General features: G+C 41.6%; 2 protein-coding genes and 1 pseudogene across 4 annotated transcripts; 2 read left to right on the top strand and 1 right to left on the bottom strand.

The window, feature by feature from the left end:
* Positions 1–204: 204 nt before the first annotated feature.
* Positions 205–7,275, top strand: LOC136543800 (uncharacterized; annotated as a pseudogene).
* A 13,847-nt stretch (positions 7,276–21,122) lies between these two features.
* LOC136545833 (uncharacterized) lies at positions 21,123–22,649 on the top strand. 3 transcript variants are annotated; one of them, XR_010781167.1, is made up of 5 exons: positions 21,123–21,261; positions 21,401–21,454; positions 21,788–21,857; positions 21,972–22,081; positions 22,453–22,649. XR_010781167.1 is itself a non-coding variant. In XM_066537814.1 (4 exons), the coding sequence occupies exons 1-4, from the start codon at positions 21,190–21,192 to the stop codon at positions 22,019–22,021; spliced, it is 246 nt and encodes an 81-aa protein (XP_066393911.1). In that variant the 5' UTR covers positions 21,123–21,189; the 3' UTR covers positions 22,022–22,179. The 3 variants fall into 3 exon arrangements, 1 of the variants encoding a protein (XP_066393911.1); XR_010781168.1 differs by lacking the exon at positions 22,453–22,649 and adding an exon at positions 22,186–22,386; XM_066537814.1 differs by lacking the exon at positions 22,453–22,649 and having other exon boundaries at positions 21,972–22,179.
* A 195-nt stretch (positions 22,650–22,844) lies between these two features.
* LOC136545832 (uncharacterized) lies at positions 22,845–26,078 on the bottom strand. Its single transcript, XM_066537813.1, has 5 exons — positions 25,282–26,078; positions 24,147–24,242; positions 24,014–24,062; positions 23,571–23,697; positions 22,845–22,979 (listed from the first exon to the last, which is right to left on the bottom strand). Exons 1-4 carry the CDS (start codon positions 26,014–26,016, stop codon positions 23,606–23,608), a joined length of 972 nt encoding a protein of 323 aa, XP_066393910.1. The 5' UTR covers positions 26,017–26,078; the 3' UTR covers positions 22,845–22,979; positions 23,571–23,605.
* Positions 26,079–26,581: the final 503 nt, after the last annotated feature.

Consider the following 26,581-nt stretch of genomic DNA (forward strand, 5'->3'; position numbering starts at 1 on the left):
GGTTAGGGTTCCAACGAGCCTCTCCCCCTATTTCTTCTCCAACTCCGACGCTATAGAAGGGGCCGGCCTGAGGGAGATAGGGAGGCCAGGCGGTGGGATGGTGATCGGGCGGTTTAGGGGCCTTGACGCTAGGAACAACGGCCGGGGCTAGATCGGAGCGGGGGGGAGAGGGGGGGGGGGGGAGTCTCGTCAGAGTTAGAGAAAATGGCGGCGGTGGGGGAAAGGCAGGTGAGGGAAAGAGAGAGGCCGCCGCTGGGGCGTTAGGGTCTCGCCGGAGCTCTGCCCCGGTGAGATCTACCATGCCATGGCAGGGAGGTGGGCGACGACGGGAGCGAGTGCTACAGCCTCGAGCGCTGGAAGAAGCGAAAAGCTGAAGGAGGAAGATGAAAAGTGACTGCCTAAGATCCATCGCATGTTAATCGAACGGTTGAGAATCGTCGTATGAAAGAAGGCTGATTCTCATGCGCCTGAAGATTAGCTGTTTTCTTATTTTGGACTATTATTTAAATTGTTATCAAAACTTAGCAACTTGATAAATTTTTTCACCTAACTTTGGGCCTTGTTTAGATTGTAAATTTTTGCAATCTAGACACTGTAGCACGTTTCGTTTGTATTTGACAAACTTTGTCCGATCATGGACTAACTAGGCTCAAAAGATTCGTCTCGTGATTTACAACCAAACTGTGCAATTAGTTATTTTTTTTATCTATATTTAATGCTCCATACATACGTCCAAAAATTGATGTGATGGAAAGAGAGTGAAAAAACTTGGAATTTGAAGGTAATCTAAACAAGAACTTGGTATGGTAATTTTTGTTGTAAACCAAGCATGCTCCTGAAATATTGCGCCTGTTTGGTCCAAGTTGCCCAACTAAAACCACGGTAACCAAAGCCTGCCGGCTCGGTCTTCAGGGAGTAGGGACCGACCTCCCCCCGTGCGCGAGGAGGAGGCGGCGGCCGCCGTCAATCTCAGCGGAGCGCCGGTCACCGGCCGCCGGCCGTCCTTCTGCTGCTGACCTCGCGGGTTCGTTTCTAGTCCCTGTCTGCTTCTCCATCCACCAAACAATGAGACAATCAATTGCTTGCCATGTAGATTGCTCGCTGGATTTGCGCGTGGTTGCAGTAGAATATCGACTTGTCCCCAACTCCCTATCCTGAGCTAAATGACCATCCGGTGCTTTGCTTGTGCGCTCCGACTTAGGCTTCTTATATAACGCAGAGATCGGTAACTAACTGCAGCTGTGATTTCCAGTTCCAGTTTCAGCAGTCCACTACAGCGCCGGCAATATTCCTCTCCTGCAATCATGGATGCCAGGTCGCAGCATCTGCTTGGTGCTGCAGGCCCATGGATTCGTGGGTGGGTGGGTGGGGGGGGGGGGGGGGGGGGGGGGGGTGTAAGAATCACTCGCCGCCTGCTGCTTCTCTCCTAACTTCCTGATTATTTATATTTTCCCTTTTTCTTTCATTTAACAGGCTGGGAGGTGGCGCGGGACTTCACAGTCGAGGACGCCAACACAGTCTGCGAGCTTGTGCATCGAAATGAATCCTTGGTCGTTGAGAAACGGAGGTTTGTTTTTTATAGCCCGCGATGCCGACTCTTAGAATTGTACTAGTATATTCTTTTTGCAGTCCTGATTTACAGCTGATCATTGAATTTGGCGTTGCAGATATCTGCTGTCAATGCTTCAAGGACAAGATGGACGCGTCAAGGTGTGAAGAGACCTGAGTTCATGGAACAATTGTGAGTCTACTCTCCTGCGTGCGTGATGAAAATTGATATGGAACTAGCAACTATACACGGGGCTGGTCCTGATTCCTGAGACTTATGGGGCCTGGAGCAAAACTTAAACCGAGGCCCTTAAAATAAACATAATTATTTGGATATATATATAATGCTATCAACAAACACTTAAAATGCATCAAAAAGCAATACTTATATAAAATAATTTAATGATATTTTCTTGCTGCTTTCTGTCATTCCTATATGCAAAGTCACCGATATCAATACCAATCTCATCGATTAATTTATTCTCAATGAATAAGGTTACCCAAACAATTACAAATGGATTCTCCATGTGATTCAATAAACTCATTTTCTCCCATTTTTCCCCATTGTCACTGTTGGATGCATACCTTTTAGATGACATGACAATGTTGAAATTTAAAGAAACAATGAGGAATTCAAATTTGCTCAGATATACAAAGGTTCTAGATTAACTCATTAAAATCTTACCTATTACCACCTAGAGTCACAAATCCAATAATATATATAAAGGGCGTACCCAGTGCAGAGAGCTCCCGCTCTGTGCGGGGTCTGGGGAAGGGTGTTAATGGCAAGCCTTACCCTCGCCTGTGCAATGCGAGGAGACCGCGACTCGAACCCGGGACCTTCCGGTCACAGGCGGTAAGACTCTACCGCTTGCACCAGGCCCGCCCTTCAAATCCAATAATATATATCCCTAAACAATATTCAGTCAGCCTGATGACCTAACCCGAAGCCTGAAGGTCCAACGACCCAAACTAAAGCTTGATTTAGATTGTTAGTTTGTTTGTTCTTCAATCATCTGGATCCCCTTTGCTATTGCCAAAATCTCTGCTGCTCAGTTTCTTCCCTTGTAGAGGTAGCCTCCCCATCCATATATGTACGAGTGAGAGATGTCTTCCGTCCCGGAGAACCCTCTTCTCTCCCTCATTAGTAAAAGTGAGACTAGGTAGAGGAGGTAGAAAATAAGGCCTACCGTCTATATGGGACTAGTCATCAAAAAAGCACTGTAATAACAAAAATATAGTATTGGTCATCATTTATAGCTAATTGTTATGTACGTAGAGTTATGATAAAACCAGCCAAACGGCATGACCTATCTGTAGTCTATACACACATACCTTCTAATTATACATAGTCCTTCGCCAAATATCAATCATTCAATCGTGTTCTGCTGCATGTTCATCAATCACCAAATTCTGAAATTCATGGATTCACAAGTAATGAGTATGCAACTTCACGGGCCTACGGCTTCACCTGAATACCTGATTGCTGGATTTCATGGTCTTCTGGTCTATCACTTCGGTAATAAGAATTAGCTAGGGGTAGACCGCCAGACTGGCAAGCGTCCGATGCAGCAGCAGCGCAGTGTCGCTGACTTAGACGTCTGAACCATAGGCGTTACCGTGTGGCGGCGTGGGTGTCTTGGTGTGATGGGGATTGGATTTTGGGGCGTTGCCGTGTGTTGCCACATCTGCTCTCTCAGCGTGTGGGGCCAAGTAAGATGAGATGATGGAAGCATCGAAGAATGATATCCCGGATTTGTGATGCCCGTCTGAAAACTCCGTGACTAGTCAATCTACTATTGGACCAGGCCCTGATACTAGAATGTGCATGCCTGGGGAGGGCCCCTTGGTTTTGGGGGCCCAGAGCAACTGCACCGCTCAACCCCCGTCGGAGCTGGGCTTGACTATACATATATTTAGTGTGAAACTTTTTGTGCTCTAGTACTGATTAGCTTCTTCACTAGGTGAAAAAAGGGACGATTGGGGTGTTTTCTCAATTCGTTTGGGTGCTATATTTTGTGAGAAAAAAAATATCCCTGCCATATTGTGGCTAGTGTTCCTCTCCATGTCAAACAGGGGCCTAACCTGCCTTTCTTTGCTAAAGAAAAATCTCCATGCCATAATCTATGTGCTCTCAGTTTTCTCACTTCAACTTTCTCTCTAGTCATCAGTATTTTGGTAACAAAAAAAAGACTACATTTCTCTGCTTTACAGATTTTTGGCTGAATCAGATGTCAGGGGGGATGAGGTAAGTCTGCAATGCCCAAATAACATAGACTGTAATTCGTGTAAGGTATATATTTGCATTTCCCTATCCTGTTACTTGCTGTAGCAAATAGAAACTGGTATGAGCTTTTGTATCCATTTAAGTGTCAGCTGGGGATCTATTTCGCGTGCTTTGTGAAGTACATCATGCCACCCTTTGCCTGGCATTTTGAAATACCTGCCATTGCTACTATTCCTTTCTGTTCTATTCTCTCTCTCTCTCTCTGTCTCTTATTATCCACACAGCATCATAGGGTAGTCTGATGGCGAACTATTTCTGTTTGGGACACAACATATTTGTTATGATGAAATCTCTTACTTTCATTTGTAATTTACTTGAGTTGTGTTGTTTTGTGTACATCCATGTATGTAAAATGAGCTTAGCTATGCATCTTATTTAAGAAATATCTTTTTTCAGCTGTCCTGTGAGAGAGTTAGAATCCATGTCGACAGATGTTTTGGTTTGGAACAAAATGGCTGGAATCACCATGTAGTTCAGGATGGTGTGCAACTTTTTAAATTGCAAAAGGAGAAGGATGGCTCTCTGAGTCCGGAGAGTTTGAAGTTTGTGCACAATACAATCAACAAACTTAGCCTTGAAGCTCTTCATTCAGTGGCTTGTATTGTTAACCAGAATAGGAATAGTTTTGAGAAGACTAGGCCAAGAATGAAAAAACTTGTAAAGAATAACCTCCCAGCTTACTTAGCTGATTTGGGTAATGAAAATAACAGCTATCATCAGCTATCGCAGATCTTAACTAATCCGTCAAGTTATCTATCTGACAGCATGAGCCTTGCAACACCAGTTAAGCCAAGACTGCTTTCATCATTGGTCCAAGCTTTAGGTGAACTGGATGCATTGCCATTGCAAGCTCTTGTTGCAATGAAGAGGAAGCTCAAAGGAAAATCACGTTCCCCAAGGTTTGAGCTAGAATGTCAAGCTTCCACAAGGCAAGAAATTTTTGAAAAGGTACATAGAAGGTGCAATAAGATCATATCAAAGCTTGAGAAGGCTGTGAACTGCCAACGAATTTAGCAAAAGCCATGTCCGTGGTGAACCTATAACGGAAGAAAGAACTGAGATGCATGGATATTTCACTGTCGGAGTTCTTTCCATTTTCCAGGCATGTTATCTCCTTGCAGAATGATGTAATGAATGCTCTATGGTCGCTAGAAAAGATGAGACATGATACACTGAAACTGCTGCGTCCCATGTTATGTTATGGCTCTAAGGAAAAGAGAGAGCACACGAAGTTCATGATAACTGTGAGAAAGTATCTGTTAGAATGTTTGTTTGAATGCGATGAAGGTAAATTACCAGAGAAAGCACTGCAAGTCATTGCTTTTTTTTATTGGATGTCTCGACATCAACATATGCTCACAGAAGAGAGAAAGGAAGTAGAGGCAGAGTCTGTCTTGAATTTGAGCAGCAATCTCAGAGCTATAGGATGTTATGATGTAGCTGGAGACCCAATCAATGATCAGTTAATGAACTCAGGGAGTGCATGCATAAGTGATGATCAACTTATAAACTTAGACCATGATGACCGCAGAGAGGACAATGACTTTGTACTCACAGAGACCAATTACTTCAATTTTTGTCCTCAGCAAAATATTGATGAACCATGCAGTTCCAATAGCTTGCACAACACTACTGTTGTGAGTTCTAGGCATTCTAGAGACACAGAAGCGGCTGTTAGCATGATGGATTCTCATTTGAATAAGGCTGTTGCTAGTGTGGAAACAGCAAGTTGTTCTAAAGATCTCCATGAGCTTTGTGATGAGACTGCAGTGATGGCCCACAAGCTTATTGGACAGATTATAGAAAGTTCGTTGCGTGCAGATACCAAGGAGGTTGATGAATGCACCAGAGGTTATCTTCGAGGGGGTTCTGTTTCTCAAGGTCCTCAAGGTACATCATGAAGACATGAACCATTGTTAACATTTTCTTTTCGTATAGCCTTTGTTCATTCATCACAGTTCATCACACTTGTATGTTGATGTATTCTTTGTTACCATAGCTCCTGCAGTGGAGGATACGCAAAGTGCTGACATTATGATTAATGCTGTCAAGACTTTGTTTCCTAAATTATCAGAAAGGTCTTTCTTGTTCCTCCCTTCTTGTCCTCCCTTGTGTTCTGCACATGAATGCTCTAATACTTTGCATTTCAACAGCTGCTTTGAAAAGGTCCGGAGGATCCTCAATGGTGGTGAGCAATGGGGAGTCTTAGAGTACATTGTGCTGGCTTTGCAACTTTTTTTTATTTGTACTCTATACTGTGACAGTGTGACTTGATATTTACCTTGTGGTATGTACAGCTAATCTCTTTGGAGTGAGCATAACATTAAAGTAAAAATAATAATTAAAAAGGGATTGAATTCATTCTTTTAACTGACAAAAAGCTAATCATGTGATGCCCATCGAGCTGTTTTGAACCATATAAAGCCAAGCAGAAATATCATGAAAGCAGGGACAATGGCATCTAATGAAAAATATTGTTTAGATGTTCAATGCAGGATTTTGGTCAATTTTCTCTTATTCTTGTCCATTTCATGGAGGGAGCCAAATATCTTTGTTTCAGGAAAAAGAGACATAAAGCCTTACATGCTTCTATGTCACTTTCAATTTCCTTTTCTTCCTTATTAGAATAAAAGAAATTTCGTAGTGCTGTTTTAATGCTCTCATCTTGCAGAATTCTGAGACATTTAAAATAATTTGTTTTTTGTGATATGGCAATTAGAATATCGGCAGACACTGTGTAGGTGAAAGCCTAATGATTGGACTTCACAATTAGCACTTGTTTAACTTCTTTTCTCTGTGAGTGTAAAGCCTAGGAATGACATTTTACTGCCAGACATTTTCTCTTTCTGGACCCAAGTTTTCATCCAAGTTGATTTAATTATAGTAGCAGATGGCTCAGTTTAAGTAGTACCTATAACTCCAATTTAGTATAGTAATGCATTTTTATCCTGAATTGTTCACTACATTAGTCTATCTTTTGTGAACAGGTATGGTACATTCATCCGAATATAGTTTGTGGAATGACCAGTGAGTAGTTATTGATTCAATCTGTGAATGATTCCTCAGTGAATGCATTTTGTGGGTGAGAGTGGAATGTGTTTGCCACTATTGTGAAGATTCACTAACATCATCTGCCACTGGCTTGTGAATGTGTGGTTCAATATGTACAACAGTACAAGTGTTGCATGCAATGACATATGAGCACCAGTATGATACTACTCTTGAAATTATGTAATAACTGTTACAATTTCATGCATGATATGATGATACTAAGAGGTTTGGAATGTAACAGTTTGATGGCAGTCAGACCACCTACATTCAGAATCTTCTGGTGTAAATAAGCACTTTGTAAATGGGAATTAGGAAAATATTTTCAGTAATGATGGGAACATATGGTGACAAAATTAACATTTTGCTTCGTGGTCAGAATGGCCAACTTATTTCTGATCCCAGGACCATGCATGTTACATAGCTGTTTACCTTCTCTCTTTAGAAGTCTAATAATGTATGTAAACTGCAAATAAATAGTCACGTGTTGTGATGGTTACATCTGGTTTTGGTATGCGAAACAATAATGGTTTCATATTAATGCTTTCTTTGTATTTACACTGGCCAAATCTTCTTGAGTCTTTTACCTGTGAGTCATTATAAAAAATCATAATTTCTTCTGTTCGACTAAAAAAGTTTGGGAGACTTTTGTGGCACTGTACCAAACATTCTTTCATTCCATGCCACTACCTGTGTTTGGGCTCAAACGGCGTTAAACAACTGGCTAAAATGACCAATTTGCCCTCAACTCAGCTAGCCTTCAATTTTCTTATTACGTTTACTCCCATGCTACTGAAATCAGTTGTAGTTTGATTTTTTTCTGTTTCCTCTGGTGTCACTCTGAGCTGCTATTGATACCAAAATTTAATAACTATTTTTATTAACATTCTGAATGGTTGAGGGGCTCTATAATTGTAACAAAATATTCTATTTTTTTTAATCCAAAACGAACATGTAGTCCTTTTCTGTCTAATACCAGTGAATGTCCTGTGAGTAGATATAGGACAAGTTGCTGCTCACTAGGTGTCCACATCAGAACAAAACCAACCCAAATAGCAGTGCAAGCTAATTCTGTAATGCAAACGACTAAGGGTCCGTTCGGTTAGCCTGGAACGGAGCTAGAAACTATTCCGTCTTATTAATATTATACAAATTAGCGAACAATTCCAACCGGGAATCGTTCCAGGACTCGATCCTAAGCTACCGAACAAGCCTTAATAGTGTTGAATGCTGCTATTAAAAGAAATAAAAAATCTAGGAAAGACAAAAAAATCTAGGAAAGACGTATAAATGATTAAATATACAATACATCATCTGAGATGAACAGGAACAATTAGCTTCTTTCAGCTGAGTTAACACCTCACAGGGATAGCCCTCAACAACAATACAATGAAGTACATAAAAAAAGCGAAGCCTCTTATTTCTTCAAATCTGCAAAGTTCAAACACAGAAGCTTTGATCATCAGAATTGCAGGCCTATAATATGAAGCCCCAGCCCAGCTTGGTTGCCCTCTCCTGGAATTTCATTAGGCTCCCTGCAATTTCAAAATTGAGATGTGACCATTCGACTACTGATCTTTTTCACTGAACCTAGACTACATACTACTGATCATTTTGTGCTGATGCTTTGACTGACAGGATTTTTGACAGTTCTAAACCCACTCGACTCTTTTAACCTAACTAGAAAAGAAAGCGCACTTCGCGGCGCCCTACCAGCGTACAGTGTCCAACAGTCCAAATTGTGAAGCAATACACACGGTCATATATAGATAGATAGTGTCTATATAGTCCAGATTATAAGAAAAGAATTCATTACTACAAACCGTTTTTTCCAATAGTTTAGACTACCAGTAAAATTTTTCATCCAATGCACTAAAACAGTTCAAAATGCTCATATGAAAAAGACAATGCACGTTTTGCAGCCATGCTCATATTCGCCCTCCTTCATGGTTTGTAGCCACCGCAGAAGGTTCCCTTTAGGAAGTTCAGAATAAGTTCATTGGATGAATCTTGAATTCATCATCCTTCTGTGGCACACCTTCCAGCATAGCCTGATGAAAGAAAGAAAGCACGTGTTTATTCAGGTCTTACATCAGGAACGGACTTACACACTCAAATGCTTGGATCCATCATAGCGTGTTGATATTACCAATGCACCCCACAATGGGGTCATGGGAACGAAAGATCCGAGGCAACCTCCATCTACGAGATGAGGTTTTGTCAACATTGCTTTAACCTAAGTGAGTAAGTAGAGTGGAAAGCATGCGCAGTGGCCAGTGGGTCGATGGCATGCCTTCAAACAAATCCTGAACGTTGTTTAGCACATCCTAGAACCTAACCTAAACGAAGATCTGCATGTGAAGCTGTACGGACTCTCACGAAATTAAAGTAAGCTGCTAGCATGTGGCAATCCCTTGGGATATCAATACCGTGAAATATGTTACGTGTGTAATGGCCTTTGGATACATTATAGAATGATATCCCTCTGGATTGGGTAGCCTTCTTTATGCACGATTAGCTAACTGCTCACGAGCCAGAAGTAGTATAGCGTCATAGGTCACACATAAAAGGTTAGCAGCTAATCTCATCAGTAAGTAATATAATACAGTGGTCACAATGCACGTTTAGTTAATACACCAGTTGTAGTATATTCAAATTGGGTTTATAGTAGAATTGTTCTTCCCTAACGGTCGATGCCCAGTTAATTGCTGTGGTACCTATGTTCACATAGGAATCCTCGCTGTATCTGGATGGGACCACCAGTGAAACAAATATCTGCAATTTTTTCTCATATAGGTTTCGTAGACATACTGAAAATGAAAATTGTTGATTAGCTAGCATTTAGTTTAATGATAGATCTCAAAAAATCTTATATAGGGATGGAATCATAGAATAAGCCATGCCATCGTATGATATATAGTTTCATTCGTACACTATAGACAGCATCCCTGCAATCATAGTGTGACCAATGAGGATGTTCATAAATCATATTAGGCCCTGTTTGGATCCTTGGAATTGAATTAATTTTAATAATCATAATTTAGACACATATTAATTAAGCTAATATGGTTGTATATGGATTATATTTATATATTATTGTTGGCTATACGAGAGAGATACTTATGTGTTGCATTTCTACCGTAGGCGAGCGAGCTGAAGAACGTGTTATAAGTTACAAAGTAGAAACATAACATGGTGATCTATAAAATCTATTTTCATCTCCCACTCTATGAATTTGAGATAGGCTTATAAATGAATTTTGGAAAGTGGTGGAATGTCAAATTCTAAGCTCAATAGCCTAATTTATTATGTAGATTTCAATTCCTCCAAATTAAAAGATCCAAACATGGCCTTAAAGCAAATAAGTAGTTTAGAGGAGATCACTCGGTCATGTGAGGAGGTGGAGTCTAGATGATAAAAAGTGATCATCCTCTTAGTGCTTGTTAGTGAGTAATTACTGCAAGAATAGGCATAAAGAAAATGATGCATGGTCCTTGCTTCCTTGTTGCTGCTTCAAGGAGTGCACCAAATGCCTTGGAGCCTTATTAGGACCTTACCTACAGCAAGCTTGTCAACCCTCCGACTTGTTGAAGAGGTAGCAAGAAGTTATAAACGGATGCAAATCAAGTGACAGGAACAGAGATGTTCTGGTGAGACTTGCCTTTTTATGGCTAGTGGTTTGTCTATCTTGGTGCCTGCCATTGTGGTGGTAATCCAAGTCCTTGTATAGAAAAGGCTTGGTGACAAAGGAAAAATAATACTTGGTGTAGCTCCAACATGGATTATGGGTAGAAGATTGCTCACTGATACCACAGGATAAATCGTTATGCCTAGTTAGTTTGCTCCCTCTTTATATTATGCCTAGTTAGTTTGCTCCCTCTTTATAATTTCCGCATTTATGTTTGCACTTTATTATTAACTTGTTGCTACTTGTGTGTATTTACTTTCTTAAAGTAGCTTGACATGTTAGCTTAGTATGATTGGCACTAAATTGCAGAATTATTTGTGTGGTCAGTGCACTAGGTAATTCATAGAACACATCTTAATAGACATGTGTGTGACCTTGCATTGGATAGATGATGCGTGGCAAATTCAGAAGAGGATTGTGGGTTTGTTTCATCTAGAAGGACGACATACTGGCCATAGGTTGGCAGATCGAGGCCTTTACTGAAGTATTGTTAAAATGGTTTGTTGAGAAGAAAATATTTGCCTTGACTTTGAACAATGCATCAAATAATTTAGTAGCAGTCATTGATATTATTGATGATCTTAAATTGAATGGAAATGGTTCTTTGGTTTGTGATGGCATATTTTTTCACATTAGATGTGCATGCCACATACATACTTAACTTGGTTGCTAGAGATGGGATGGTTGTTATTTCAAAAACACTAGACAAGGTTAAAGCATTGGTTGGGAGGAGCTTATGAAATGTGCTACCGAGTGTGAATCAGATACATCAAAGGGCATTCAACTTGATGTTTCAACTGGGTGGAACTCAAGTTATTGGATGCTTAGGGATGCCAAAGACGTGTGTGATTGTGATTGTGAGTATAAAGATGTGCGGTATTCCGGCTTTTGACCATTTCCGTTGAATTTCCGGCCGTATTGGTTTGTTTCCGTGCACCTGCATATATATCCCGATTCCGTTTTCGAACCTGCATTTTCCGAACCCGATCCTCCTGTTTTCGCCAAAAAAAAAATAGAAACAAAAGTAGAAATGAGGTTTTTCTGTCTATTTTCATCCCTACCCAGATTACGCTTTAAGTGTTCCAATTCCCCCCCCCCCCTCCATAGTTAATTAGGACACATTGCCATTCAGTTGGGAGTGTCAATTGTGTAACTAGGCTTGTTTTATTTTATTTCGGCCACACTGTCAAGAGTGTTTTGATTTGGTTGGTAGGATGAGGTGGAATAGGATGGGATGGGCAAGCCCAATTCTGTGGGTGTTTGGTTCAAAGAGAAGTGGAACAAATTCATCCCTAGAGGAGAAGTACTTTTCCTCTAGATAGGGACGAGTTGGTCCCCAAAAATCAAGTACTCATCCCACCTAGGACATGATTAGTACCTGCGAGAGCATGGGTTTACCGCCGGGGGGCAAGCATGTCCGGAGAAAAAGAGCAATGAGTAACTCAGCATCTAGAAGTATGAAGAAGATCATGATGAGTGAAGGGAATATGAGGTCCCTGCAAGGGTCCAAACTGTGACCCAAGAAGGGGGGGGGGGGGGCTTCACTAAGAACTTTATTAACTGCTCTAACTTACCCACCCACAAAGAGTGTTGCAACCTATAGAAAATCCAATCAACTAGCCTGTAAAGGAACACAAGCAGAAGCACAAATGTGGAGCTGAAGTGATGAAGGGCACACTCCCAGACATGGCATCCCAATGTCGATTGCCAAAATACAACCCATATTCCAAGTTGGAACTCCTCAAAGGATATGTTGGGTCACCGAGCCTTCCCCAAGTCATGTTGTTGGGATAGTAACTAAGTCTCCGTAGTGGATTGCACCTTGGTGTCTAGGAGAGTAGAACGACAAATAGTGAACCTAAGTGGCTTGCAGCACTTGTCTTTGTTGGCAAGAGCCTTGGTGGCGAGCACAACACCATGACCGGGAGCATATATCGTCTTTTGTGAAGCACCAATGTGGACTACGGATTGAGTTTCAACAACTAACACCATGAGATACATCGCCTTATGTTAGAAGTTTGCTCTTCCTAACATTACTAACCACATTTTTGCCACTATGTGCATTTACCTTTTCTAGAGTAGCTTAGACTAACCACATTTTTGCGACTATGTTGCGAAACTGTTTGTGGGCGGAACATTAGAGACACTAGATAAACTTGTAGTTTCCAACCTTTTACTAGATAGTTGTTTCGTTTATGTAATGTAGTTCAAGCTAGAGAAATAGTAGGTTAGAAAAGTTTATAATGACCCAATTCACCTCTTGTCACCTCTTGGTTCACAGTTTAGACCCTTTGAAAGGTCCTAATGGCTAGAGGGGGGTGAATAGCCTATTAAAAATTTCTACAACAACACTAAAACAAATGATTAGTCAATAAGATGACGAAGTGAATTTTACGCTATCACTATACTTGGGGTTGCAAGCCACCTACCCAATTCTATTTTCTATGATCTCTAGTATATCACAACAAAGCTATGTCACTAATATACACCTAGGTGATCAACCTAGTGAGAGTAATACAATTAAATGATACACTATCTAGTCTTAACTACCATTAGCTCTATCCAAATGAATGTATAATGAAATATAAGTGAGTGGTAGAGAGGTATACCACCATGGCAAGTGACCAATGAGTGAATACCAATGAATACCAAGGAGACAATCAAGACACAATAATTTTTCCTCCGAGGTTCACTTGCTTGCCGGCAAGCTAGTCCCCGTTGTGGCGATTCACTCACTTGGAGGTTCACGCGCTAATTGGCATCACACGCCAAACCCTCAATAGGGTACTGCACAACCAACACAAAATGAGGATCACACAAGCCATGAGCAATTTACTAGAGTATATTTTGGCTCTCCGCCAGGAAAAGGTCAAGAACCCCTCACAATCACCATGATTGGAGCCGAAGACAATCACCAACCTCCGCTCGACGATCCTCGCTGCTCCAAGCCGTCTAGGTGGCGGTAACCACCAAGAGTAACAAGCCAAACCCGCAGCGAAACACGAATACCAAGTGCCTCTAGATGAAAACACTAAGCAATACACTTGGATTCTCTTCCAACCTCACAAAGATGATAAATCAAAGATGGAGATGAGTGGGAGGGCTTTGGCTAAGCTCACAAGGTTGCTATATCAATGCAAATGGCCAAGAGAGTGAGCTAGAGCCGGCCACACGCCATAAATAGAGCCCCCAACGAAATAGAGTTGTTGGCTCCTCAGTTCTCTGAAATTCAGGCTGACCGGACGCGCCAGTCAGATTGACCGGACGCTGGACCCCTGCGTCTGGTCGCCTGATGATCGCCACGTGTCATTAGCTTCAAATGTTGAACGCCTGATCTCAACGGCTAGTCTGCTTCATGCCACGTGTTAAATTGCGACTGGACGCACTGCTCAAAGTGACCGGACGCTTCACCACTAGAGTCCGGTCGTTTCCAGTAAGGCACCAGAGCCCGTTTTTCTTGATCGGACGCGCCGGTGCGTCCGCTCCTCCTCTTCTCTACGTGCCGCCACGTTAACAGGACCGGACGCTGAACAGTGTTTAGCCAGAGTCCGGTCACCTGCGTCCAGTCTCAGGCCGAGAGTAGCCCGAGCACACCACTGATTTTATAAATGACCGGACGCTGCTTCCCTGAGTCCGGTCACTGTTTTTCAGTGACTATTACCTCCTTCACTTCACCAACTTCTCCACCCTTGCTCAAATATGCTAAACACCAAGTGTATCACCTTGTGCACGTGTGTTAGCATATTTTTATAAATATTTTTAAGGGTGTTGGCTCTACACTAGATTCTAAATGCATATGCAATGAGTTAGACCATCTAGTGACACTTTGATAACTGTATTTCGATACGAGTTTCACCTCTCTTAATAGTACGGCTATCGATCCTAAATGTGATCATACTCACTAAGTGTCTCGATTACCAAAACAAAAAAACTCCTATCAAGTTTCACCTTTGCCTTGAGCTTTTTGTTTTTCTCTTTCTTCTTTTTCAAGTCCAAGCATTTGATCATCATCATGTCATCACCATCATCATGATCTTCACTATCGCTTCATCACTTGGAGTAGTGCTACCTATCTCATAATCACTTTGATAAGCTAGGTTAGCACGTAGGGTTTCATCAATTCATCAAAATCAAACTAGAGCCTTCACCGTTGCAAGGACTACGGATCCCCTTCACAAGGTAGCTTTGGTCTTTTGGACAAAGTGATATAAGACAATGCATTGCGAGTGGTCTAGCAATTCAGCTTGACAAAGGTGTGTTGATGGGCGTCTGGATGTCCGCATAGAACTTAGAAGATAGGTATCTGTAACACTGTTGGCCATTCACAGCTCTGTTAGCAGCGCTGGCTGCTCACAGGCCTAAACTAGTAGTGTCAACACAGTGAGAACTTCTATAGGTATCTAATACATTACAATGGCTACAAACTCAAAATGGCACATAAATTATTCTTTAACAATCAGTGGCTTTATTGTTGTTCTAACTATGTTGACTGGTGTTGTTTTATAATAGAAAATTTTTGGCTCTACCGTGGGTGCATCAGATCACAATTATTACAAAAGGTAGCGAATGCTAGGCAAATGTAGCAGCCCCCATTGTTGTGCAAACAATGTTCACCTGTGTTTCTCTTTATGATGAATTATTTTTGGCTCTACCCAGGGTGTGCATCGGATCACAATTATTACAAAGGTAGTCAGTGCCAGGTGTCTAAAATTAAAGGACAAAGCCAATACACCACATAAATATGGTGTAACTAAAAAAAGAAACAAAATGAAGAAAAAACAAATTTCCAACAGGAACTTGAGTAGTCGTTTGTGGCATTCCGGCTTTCTACGTGATGCGAGCTCAACTTCACCATAGTTCTGGTGAAATTAGAAACAGAAATAGAGCATGTGCCAAATTCAGGATAGGTGAAATAACACAACAATCCGCCTATTGAAAGAACTCTAACCATCAAATCGAGAATTCATCGCTAAGCAGATCACTACTGGAGACTGATCGCTGTTGCATCGCATGGATCCAGGTACTGGAACCTAGCAACTGCACCAAGGCCCTGGTAAGCAGCCAAAGCAGGGCAACCACCGTCAAGCGACGCCAGTGGTTCGCTGGTGTATTTTTTTTTCTCAAACACGTGGTTCACTGGTGTATATTGACGAAAATTTCAGTTGACTTATAAATTATAAGATCTTGCTATAAAATTCCTTAAAAGCCTATAGGTTGAGAAAAAGGTTGGAGAACTGATGAAGCGTAAAGTTATTTCTTGTTATATTCATCGTTTTGACGTGCGAATAACAATGGAGACCATGAATGCGAAGAAGACATCAATTTTCCAAAGACCCTGTTGAAGAAAGCTACTCCCTCCATAAAAAAAATGCAATTATGGGATTCATGTCAGTCAAACAAGCTTAAGTTTGACCAAGTTTATAGTAAATAGTATTAACATTTATGTCTCCAAATAAGTTTATTATAAAAGTATATTCCTTAATTAATCTAATGGTATTTATTTTGTATTATAAATATTAGTACTTTTAGTATAAACTTGGTCAAAGTTTAAATCATTTGACTCCTCAAGAATTTCTTTCTTTTGGAGACGGAGGGAGTATTCAGGAACAGCTTGAATGGTTTTCCTTTCAAGAATAAACTTAACTATAGCACAACAACTTTGTGTCATTAGAAGAGTAATCTCTGAGAGATTTTTCAGCACTTAGTCACCTTTGAACGGATTTTTTTAGTCATGCACAAGTGCCTAAGGCCAAAGCACCCTATGATATTTCCGGATTAAGTAACACGTAAGGTGAAGTTGTGGTCAGGCAGAACCATAGCAGCCTCCCATAAAAAGTAGGCTAGTTGAGGTCAGTGTAAGTTTAACAATGGTCGGTTTGCTTTGGGCATGCAATCGAGCTATTCTAAGTTATGCCGACCGATTCACAAGGGGACAACACACGGCCGGCCTGAAAAAATAGTCACTGACCCTGTCAAAAGCAACGAAACGGGAGCCTAGACAATGCCCAACTTTTGTTGCTTTCTCTCCAGCAAGAACTGGACTCTGAAGGATATATCCAAGCCCGTCACTGGCCTTTATTTGGAGTCAACAGTCTAATAATTTGATAAAAATAGTTTTGATAAAAAAATCGGTTGAAGGTTTTCGATTTTTTTTTTTTTTTTGGGGGGGGGGGGGGGGGGGGGGGGGGTTTAAAAAAATCGGTTGAATATGAACGATTTTTTGTCGTACCGGATCACGGTCAGAATTTCCAGCTATTTGATCTGATTTCATTCCAGCACCAGGCACGACAGCTGTAATCTTAAAAAACTATACACGGCTGCTCTATAAAGGCGACCCAAGTGCAGTGAAGGAGCATTCAGACGAAGAGAGCCAAGAGCATAGAACGAGACGACATGGCATGGTATTGACTTGGCTCATCTCTCATCGACAGCAAACTTCACAAGTGCCAGAGGTGAGCCGAGCTAATATCACTTCATGTCATCTAGCGTTCTGCAACTGAAGAACTACTGTGAGTTCATCGTCGAAACCCTTGTTTGCCTGTGTTCGAGCTCCTTGGTTTCCATTGACATGACGGTGCAATTCACCCTTACAAGCAAAGAGAATTAATTGGGGGTAATGATGCTCTACCGGCTTAGCTGTTTTGTGATGTTTTTCTTGGCACAATCTTTTGTTACCTGTGTTGCCTTCTTGCTTGGCTTGATTTCAGAAATTCAGTTTATGGCACCCATTTTTCTCCCTTCGTTGATTCTAGTGTGTGCATTATATACATAGTATATATCCTTTGACTTTCATAGATTGTTTTCCCCGGGGTTTACACAAGAAAAGACAAATAGGTATGAAACTATCATTTGGGCAGAAGTTTATATAGTAGATAAACAACATCAGAATAGACAGGAGATATTGGCACTGAGACTTTTGAAGGAGCACAGGTTTGCTTTCTAGCATACATCAGTTCTCATTTTCTGGCTCTAGATACAGCAAATCTGCCATTTAATAAAAGTGTAACAAGTAAATATTGATTCAGTTTCTCATAGCTAATAGCCATAAATACCCAAGTCCATCCCCACTTTTCACTTAAGTAATGGATAACTTGATTATTATGACCACATTGTGTGAAGCACTGTGGGGACTAAAAAGATAACCACAAAGAGCACAGTAAAATTTTAGTACAGAGTTTGTATTCCCTCCGTTTATTTCTGTAAGGCCTATTAGTTTCAATCTTGTTACCAATTTTGAGGCCTACATGCTCAAACTAATCTCTTTTCACATTTCCTTCCCTAATTATTCATGGTTGTTAACCACAAAAACTGATCTCTCACACTCCCAAAGAGCTTAAAGGAAGGTCAAGCATTATGTTAGATGATTTCCTAGATCTTAGTCACATATCCAGTAACATGAGTAATAACTAATTTGTTCAGATATTGTACAGAAAAGGAAGACTTGAAGGTTCTGGTTGTGGGCTTGTGGCTAGCAACTACAGGGCAAGGCATGGCGTGCTAGGCCCCCATTTTTGAAACACTGGAGCATGATTTCTTGTGCTATCACTTCAGTGGATGGCAATGTAAACCTAGTGCATGGCCCACAGGTTATACATGAATGTTTTGAAAGAGATAGCGCAAGTTTGAACCTTAATCAATGGCCAAATGAGATAGATGCTGCAACTCTCATTTTTCTTGTACTACATATTTATCGTACCTGATCGTACATTCCTGACAAGAGATCACTTGAGTTCTAAAATAATAGCAAACATATATTTTAAAAATGAGTGCTTCTTCCTCAATCTGAAACACAAGAATTACAGCAAGTAGCCATGCATTTTTAGAAAAGTATAGAAGTATATTGTAGAAGAAAAGTTAATCAAACAGTTGCAGGAAGCACACATTTTAATGTATCAGTTTATAAATATTGGGCTAGTAAAAGGAGCATCTACGTAAAATAAACTACAATAGAATATCCCCAGGTTGCAAGAAACCAATAAAACAACTTGAGTAAATAAAATGTTATCTCATTGGATTAGTTAGCATGGTCCATGTGTAATCAAGCTGAAGCACACTGCTATGAATCTTGCTCAGTGAATTAACAACAATACCGATGTCCAGCTCCAGCCTTATCGTGCCAAGACTATTTATTTATTTCACAGTATTGACCACTTCCTTTTTTTTAACGCAAACGACCACTAAAACTTAATTGGGTGGAAGTGATTTTACAAAATGTTGGCTCTTGATGGCCAGTTTGCTTACAGTAGGCAGTGCCCCTCATCCTTGACAATAGAGCAAGTAACTTGTAATTCATCAGCTGGGAACTTTATAGCGCCTTTGGCAAGGATGTCAGCTATTTTGTTTTCCTCTCTTGATCAGTTTTAAATTTTAAGTAAAATTAAAATATTACGGATGTATCAACCAACTTTTGTTTTGTGCCCCATTGGTTTCTCAAACAGCTTGGTATTGTTTTATTACTCAGTTGGTAATGAGGTCTACACTTCAAGCATTGCCTGAAGATTGGCTTCCAAAACAGAGTACTGACTGGATTTGACCATCTTCCTTACAAACTGGCAACTTAACTACTACACTTTACCTTTTAACCATATCAACAGTGGAAGTTCAGAATGAAGCATATACATTATATTACCTTCATACAAAATATAACATTTTATTGCATCGTCAAACTTCCTTAATTTTGATTTTTGATTGCTAAAACACACTCTCTACTTTTTTTTGTTTAACACATAGTCCATGCCATCAAACTAGTTTAACCACTAGTGTCTCTAAAACTATCAATTTCAGCTATACGAAAATTATATTTACTGATTTTTTTTTCTTTCAAAATGCTTTCCTAATTTTTTTTTCACATATACTTATGTGAAGTTACAAAAAGGACAGGTCAAAGTTGTATATCGTAGACTGCAAAGAAGTAAAAAACATCACATTTAAAAAGAACGAAGAGAGTACAAAATTACTTATACTGTTCGTGTGAATATAGTATATTATATTATTATACAATATACATACAAAATAAAATATTTCGTACTTTACTCCCTCCATTTCAAATTATTGTTCACTTTAGTTTTGCCCTCAGTCAAACCTCACTAACTTTGATGAAGTTTATTAAAAAAAATTACATCAACACTTATAATATTATTAATATAAATTAGTTTCGTGAAAATCACCATAAATATGTCTTAATAGTGCATTTATTTTATCTTATTAATATTTTTTTAAAAAAACTTGGTCAAAATTAGAGAGCTTTGAGTTAGGACAAAGCCAAAGTGAATTACAGGTTGGAATGGAGGGAATACCATACTAGTATATTAGTACATGAATTACAGGTTGGAATGGAGGGAATACCATACTAGTATATTAGTACATGAACTAATTAACTATCAAACTTTATTCATTCGCGATCACATCCTGTACAATGGTTTATACACTTTTTTTTGCAGAGGGGTCAGCAGCCAAGGTCCTTCCAGCTTTCTATGTTAACTGTGAGATCTTAGCACAGTGCCTGACTAAGATATGCACCAGCAGTTCTTCTTGCTTTCTCCTCAATCGGTGGGTGTTGTAACTGCCGATATTGTCAGATTTTTATTGCCACCACTGAAGCTGTCTGGCTACATTCTCTCCCTTATTTAGCATTATCTGATTATGAAATAGCCTATAATATTTGCAGCACTTAACACAAGCTCGATAGAACTTGTCTTGTATTATTTTCCATATAACCTATTTGAATACATATCTTTTGCTGTTAAATGAACATATGGTTGCAAAGCTAAGGCTCAGTAATCACTACAAGTTCCAGATGTAATTTTATTTTTGAAAGATTCCAGATGGAACTTAAGATAAGCTGAATTCATATGCATATTTGTTTCCAAACAGAAGCACGGCTCCTGGTAGCGTTCTGTTGACCAAAACACGGAAATCCACCTACCTTCAGAAGATTTACTTGCATTAATATGGAACTTCTAAAAGTGCCATCACTGCACCTCATTGTAGACTCATAACATTAACACAGAGGAATACTATGCACATTTCAGGAGCACAATGGCAGCCTGGTAAACTGAGTCCGAACAATGAAGCATGTAAAAACACTTCAAAACTCACCTAGCTTGCTCGCTGGCCGCTACTACACGGAAAATCCACACCCGGGACGCAAACCGGACCTCGCCTTTCTCCTCCATCTGGGCAACCTGCGTCGCCAACGCAGGTGAGCCGCCAACTCTGCCCAATGGGGCGGACCGGAGTCTTCCTTGTCCTTTTGTCCCGGCCGCAACTCCAGAAGGTTACTGCGACCGTTGGCGACGTTGACGCCCCGACGATGGCTTTGTCAGACTGGGAGTAGCCCCGCGGACGGGACTTTGCCGGCGGCGGGGATGGACGGAGCTGCGACTCCGGTAGTACGGGGACTACGGGAAGGTCCTGAGAGGAAAAAAATCAGCTCCAAGTCTTGGGCCATAAAAGCCAAGAAGTTGGGCCTGGGCTGTGCGATCCGGCCTCTCTTTTTTAGATGGGCCTCCCATGTTACTAGTAGTTGACTGGATGACATGGTTCCTTTGTGTGGCGGCTGTGCTCCAGCTCCAAGTCTTTCCGGCGAGGGGAGGGTTTTCTCGAAGCGCGGACAGAGATGGCGGCGGCGACGGCAGGGTCGACACCGGCGAAGGAGGTGGTGGAGAAGAAGGTGGAGCTCATGAAGGAGGTATTCTCGACCTCCCCATACTTTCACACCTCTGTCGGTGTTTCGTATAGTTCTCTTCGCGAGGTTCCTGTTATTGTTCTCCGAATTCGGCTGGTGACAGCAGAAATAACATAATCTGATTTGGTTTGGTGTTCCGCAGATACGGTCGCACGAGGTGGCGATCGCGGAGCTAGGCAACCTGAATCCCTCCCGGGTCAGCCTCTTCCCGTGTCTTCCTCCCTTGCTTGCGATTTCTGTCATGGTACCAAATTACCAATAGCACTCTTTCAAAAAGTCTAAATTACCAATGGCAACCACTAGGGTTGTTGTCCAGTGATAAACTGACGCTACACTTTTACATAACCTTATTTCAGTACATTGGTAATCAGATGACAATTGCAAAGCACTTGCAGAAGCTTTGATTATCCGGTTTGAGAGCAAGAGCATGGATATGCTTACTGGATCAAACTTTCAGTAGCTTGCTTTGTCACCAACTCACAACTTGTCCATCTTACTCACAGAGTCATAGTTTATTGGTTTGCAACAGGCGGTGTACCAGAAAGCTGGCAACATCTTCTTTCGCAAGAGCGTCAAATCAGCGGTCACAACGGAGCAGAGTATGCTGAACTGCCCAGCACTGCTATTGCGTTGCATCTTTCTCCAGTAACTTTCTCTCCTTAGCCTGCCTTGTCTAACATTACTCTGGTTTTACGATTTGCTATGGGTTACAGAGCAACTTGACCAAGCCAAGGCTCGGCTGAGCAAGCTGAACCAAGCCTGATGGGGGCAGCGACTCTGCAAATGTTGGCCCTCAACACAATCGAGCATGCTGATTCCAATGGTAACGCTTCATCGTTGCCTCGTTGCTCATTAGTTCTGCAATTGGGCGTTGTGGACCTAATCCATGTGTAATGCTACGTTTTTTTTTTTCTTCTTGAGATGCAGTGCTGGTGTGCTCGTGAAACTAATTAGAGGCTAGATTTTACTTCCACAGTTCCACTAGCTTTGTATTGTCTGTGAGGCATTACAAGTTTGGTTCCTGAAATAGTGACAGGAAACAAATCCTGATTCGTACATCAATACATGATAGTTCGTTCGCAGGGTTTTAGCCTACTTCGACACGAGGCTTTCTTCGTGTCTAGGGTCTACTAAAATTCTAGCGTCACTGGTTTTTATCTTACTATTTTGGTTCGTTGCTTGCTACTGCTGCAGATGCAACCGGAAAACATGTCTGATTCAGATTCTACTTAAGTCAGCTTCAGCTATTTCAAGTGCATGTTCAGCTTCTTCTGGATCAATGTCACAGTTTGTATGTCAATACTGAAACCACAAAAAAAAGGGGGCAAGGAGCATCGGCAGCATGCAAAATGAACCGGAGTGAAATGGGGTCTGAGTTTTGGACGATCATAGAAAAGTTCATCTTCAATCTTTAGGGAAAATAACTCTAGAGTAATAGGTAGCATATTACATTACGCTGGTGTGACTGTCAGATTAAGATCTCTAAGACGGAACAACAGTTTAGCATCCGATGGCCTGCTTTGCTACTGACTGAAGTCATGAAAAAAAGGGTTACTGATACCGATAAACTCTCCTGATATTACATGCTTTCCTATGCTCATGAACTATCATTCGATGTTTCTATGTGTCTGTACTCTACTGATTATCTATGGATGTTGAAACAACGACCACACCATCACGACATGAGGATTCAACTGTCCGCTTGATGTGAAGAAGGCTATCTGAAAAGGAAAGGAAACACATCTTAGTATCAAAGGAACGTTGCCTTCACAGCCAAATGGAAAACTGGCTATATCATACAGGGGAAAAAAATATATCAATATGTTACACACAAGCTTTAACAAAGTCAATTAGGTAAATGTTGAACATAGGAAAATGGAATACTACATCAATATGCACCAGAGAGGTGAGAGCGAATTGCCTTAGTATAAATAAAGCTTTTCATTTCTTGTCCAATATAACTTTTATTGAACACTGCATGAAATAGACCATAAGTTTAACGGTGTTCACTGCACAGGCTAATTGAAAATATTTCACAGCCAACCAAATTAAAATTGCACTCTATTTTCGAACACTACTTACAGCAACAGAAGTGAGTTCGAAAGTTTAACTACAAATGTGTAGTTATCAGAAGTTATTGCAAAGTTTTTGCATTCCTGACTTGCTTATTAAGCACATAGGAAATGATAACAAAGCATAACAAGTTTACAAAAAGGGAAGATACTAGACTAATTTAGCAAAAAGGTTACACTAAACTAGAGATAGGGATAAATCCATCATCAGTTCATCAAAGGATAAGTAGTGGTACTTACTCAAAAGTGTAGTGAACAGAACTTGTACTTGGTAACTAAACTGGCATTGAGATATTATAACGGGTACACAGACCATCAATAGCTTTCTCCACAGATTTTGTCATCACAGGGATAGTCACCTTGCACACTAATTGTTAGAGACAAATGAGAATGGAGAAGGCCAACATAATGTAAGAGTTGAGATATGATAGTAACATGCAGAGATTAGTAACAGTTTATAAAAACCACATTTATGCAACAATTTAGGATCAACCAAATCATGAATGTTAAAACCAGAGGAACAGAACATGGCCATAGATATGTCCTGCTTTCCACCTATCATTATTTAGCTATGACCATATTCTGCAATCTGATGTGGTCGTATCAGTCAACTCTAGAAGCAAGATAGTGGTGTTAAGTCGAAGAGAGAGAACAGGAACTTGAAGTATAGTATGTCGTAGTACCACGAGTTGTGGATGCCTGTGCCTCTGCGATGATCTGCTTGTACTTTGCCTGAAAATGACAAAGAAAAAATTAAAATAGAAAAAAAAAAGAATAGAAAATTTCCGGATGCTGACAGGCCTACAAATTTTGTACCCTGGCAATCTCAGAACTTTCTTTTATATCATCAGACATCTTCTTGTGCTCCTTGTCAACTTCATCTGCTAGTTGCTGACAGGCTTTGTTTTGGGTCTGAAAAGAGAATTAAGATCTTACATAAGTGTACGCTCGTGTATGTGAGCGTCTACGTTTGTAACTAGGTCTCCCAAAAAAAATGTTAGAGCATATAGAACACCAGAAGCAAATAAAATGCATTAGCTGTGGATTAACTAGATTGTGCACGCATCAGAGCGTGGGTTGACATTTTGGTGTGGAAAATGCACTGTTATACAAAATTTGCATGGAAAAGCTCACCATGCCATTTAAGCAAATTTTTACCTACATAAATGAACTACAAGCAAGGAGAGTGAATGAAATCTATTTGACCATGTTATTGCACCAATTGCAATTATAATTCCATAGATCTCCAAAGGCAGCATGGGTTAAATGCTCCTGGGAAACTAATTGCATTTTCTACTGATATCAAAATTTGTCCTCTACAATGAATTAGCAAAACAAATAAGCGCCTCATTCAGTGCCGTTTCATGATACAACACTTAAAACATAAACTCTTGCCAACAAAACCCATGTATCACTATGTACACTAATGCCACAAGCCTCTAAAGGGAGGGGATCCAGATACACTACTCATTTAATGGATTTATATCTTATCCACAAATGTTAACATCTATGATACAAAACATCTTATATATCAACTATCTCCACCAGCAGATTACGCACATTGCGCATGTTTTAATTGTATAAACTCAGACATAGCAATCTCGTGTACCAATTTTTGAAACTCAGATATAGTGTCAATGGTAGAAATCGGATATAGTAACCTCATAGATCAGATGTTCAGCACAACTGAGAAAATTTCATATATGTTAACAAGCAACGTCTTGCTTAATCTACAAATCGATAGAGACCATAACATCTGAAAATGACACGTAAGCCATTCATGCAACAATGGTTATCTCCAGTTCCTCACACGCTACCACTCTACAACATCAACCAATATGGAGCACTTCGTGTTGGCAGGGCCCGGACAAGCAAACCACGAAGCTCGAAACCAAACCCCAATGCGACTGGGAGGGGAGCGGAGTGCGGGAGAGGCTCGCGGCGGGCTCACCTTGATTCGCTTGGAGACGCGGGAGAAGGACGCATCGAGGTCGGCGTGAGCGCGGGAATGGAGCGCGTCGAGTCGGCGCTTGAGGTTCTCCATCTGTGAGGCGACGGCGGTCCTGAGGTCTCCGACGCTGGATACCCCCGTCGCCGCCACCGACGCAGGCTGGGGAGACGCGGCGGGGGAAGGTGTGGCGGCGCGGGGGCTGGCGACGAGGGGCGCGCGCGCCGCGTGCTTGGCCCTGGCACTGGGCTTCGGCGGGGAGGTGGGGGAGCCCGGCGAGGAGAGGAAGCTGATGCTGAGGTCGGCGGGGGAGGACCCCGGCGACGACGACGCGGGTGAGGAGACGACGCCGCGGACGGCGCGCTTGCGAGTACGCGGTGCGGGCGACGGCGATGGCGACGCGAGCGGGGAGAGGAAGGAGGGGTCCGGCTTGGACTTGGGCTTGGCCCTGGACCTTAGCTTCGGCTTGGGCTTCGGCGGGGAGGCGGAGCCCGGCGAGGAGAGGAAGCTGATGTTGAGGTCGGCGGGGGAAGAACCCGGCGACGACGATACGGGGGAGGGGCCGCCGCCGCGGATGGCGCCCTTGCGTGTGCGGGTGCGGGTGCGGGTGCGGGTGCGGGTGCGCGGTGTGGCAGACGGCGACGCGAGCGGGGAGAGGAAGGAGGAGTCCGGCTTTGGCTTGGGGTTGCGCCTGGGCCTGGAGGTGGCGGCGGCGGCGGTCGCTCGTGGTCTCCCCATGGCTCCGCTGCCGCCGGTGGGGGCTTGGCCTCTCCGCTTCGCTTCGGCTCTCGAGGTTTGAACTGGCGGGCAGCACGGAACGGGAAGCCGGGGCGGGCACGGGGTGGGGCCGTAGGGGTTCTGAAGCTGTGAGAACGGGGAGCCCGCACGCTTTTCTCAGGGGGGCACATGTCATCGATACAGGCTCCAAAGTATATATTTAAATGCTCTTAAATTAAATACAGATACAAAACAAATAACTCGGATTGGAATTATTGATAGTTTTGAAACAACAATATCACTATCTAAGTTACTGAAGTGGATGAGGACACCTTTATCTTTTTTATTGATACTAAGATGTCAAATAATTTGGATTCAAAACATTTTATGGAGAGTTTTGAAAAACAATATACTATATAGTATGGGTAGATAAGACGAATTCTATATACATATACTCTCCCTCAATCCAGGAAAGAATGTAATTATGGGATCCGTGCTAGTCAAAGTAACTCAAGTTTGACCGAGTTTATAGTTAATAATATTAGCATTTATGTCTTCAAACGAAATTTATTATGAAAATATATTT

This window comes from Miscanthus floridulus, chromosome 3, assembly GCF_019320115.1.
Source record: "Miscanthus floridulus cultivar M001 chromosome 3, ASM1932011v1, whole genome shotgun sequence".
NCBI lineage: Eukaryota > Viridiplantae > Streptophyta > Magnoliopsida > Poales > Poaceae > Miscanthus > Miscanthus floridulus.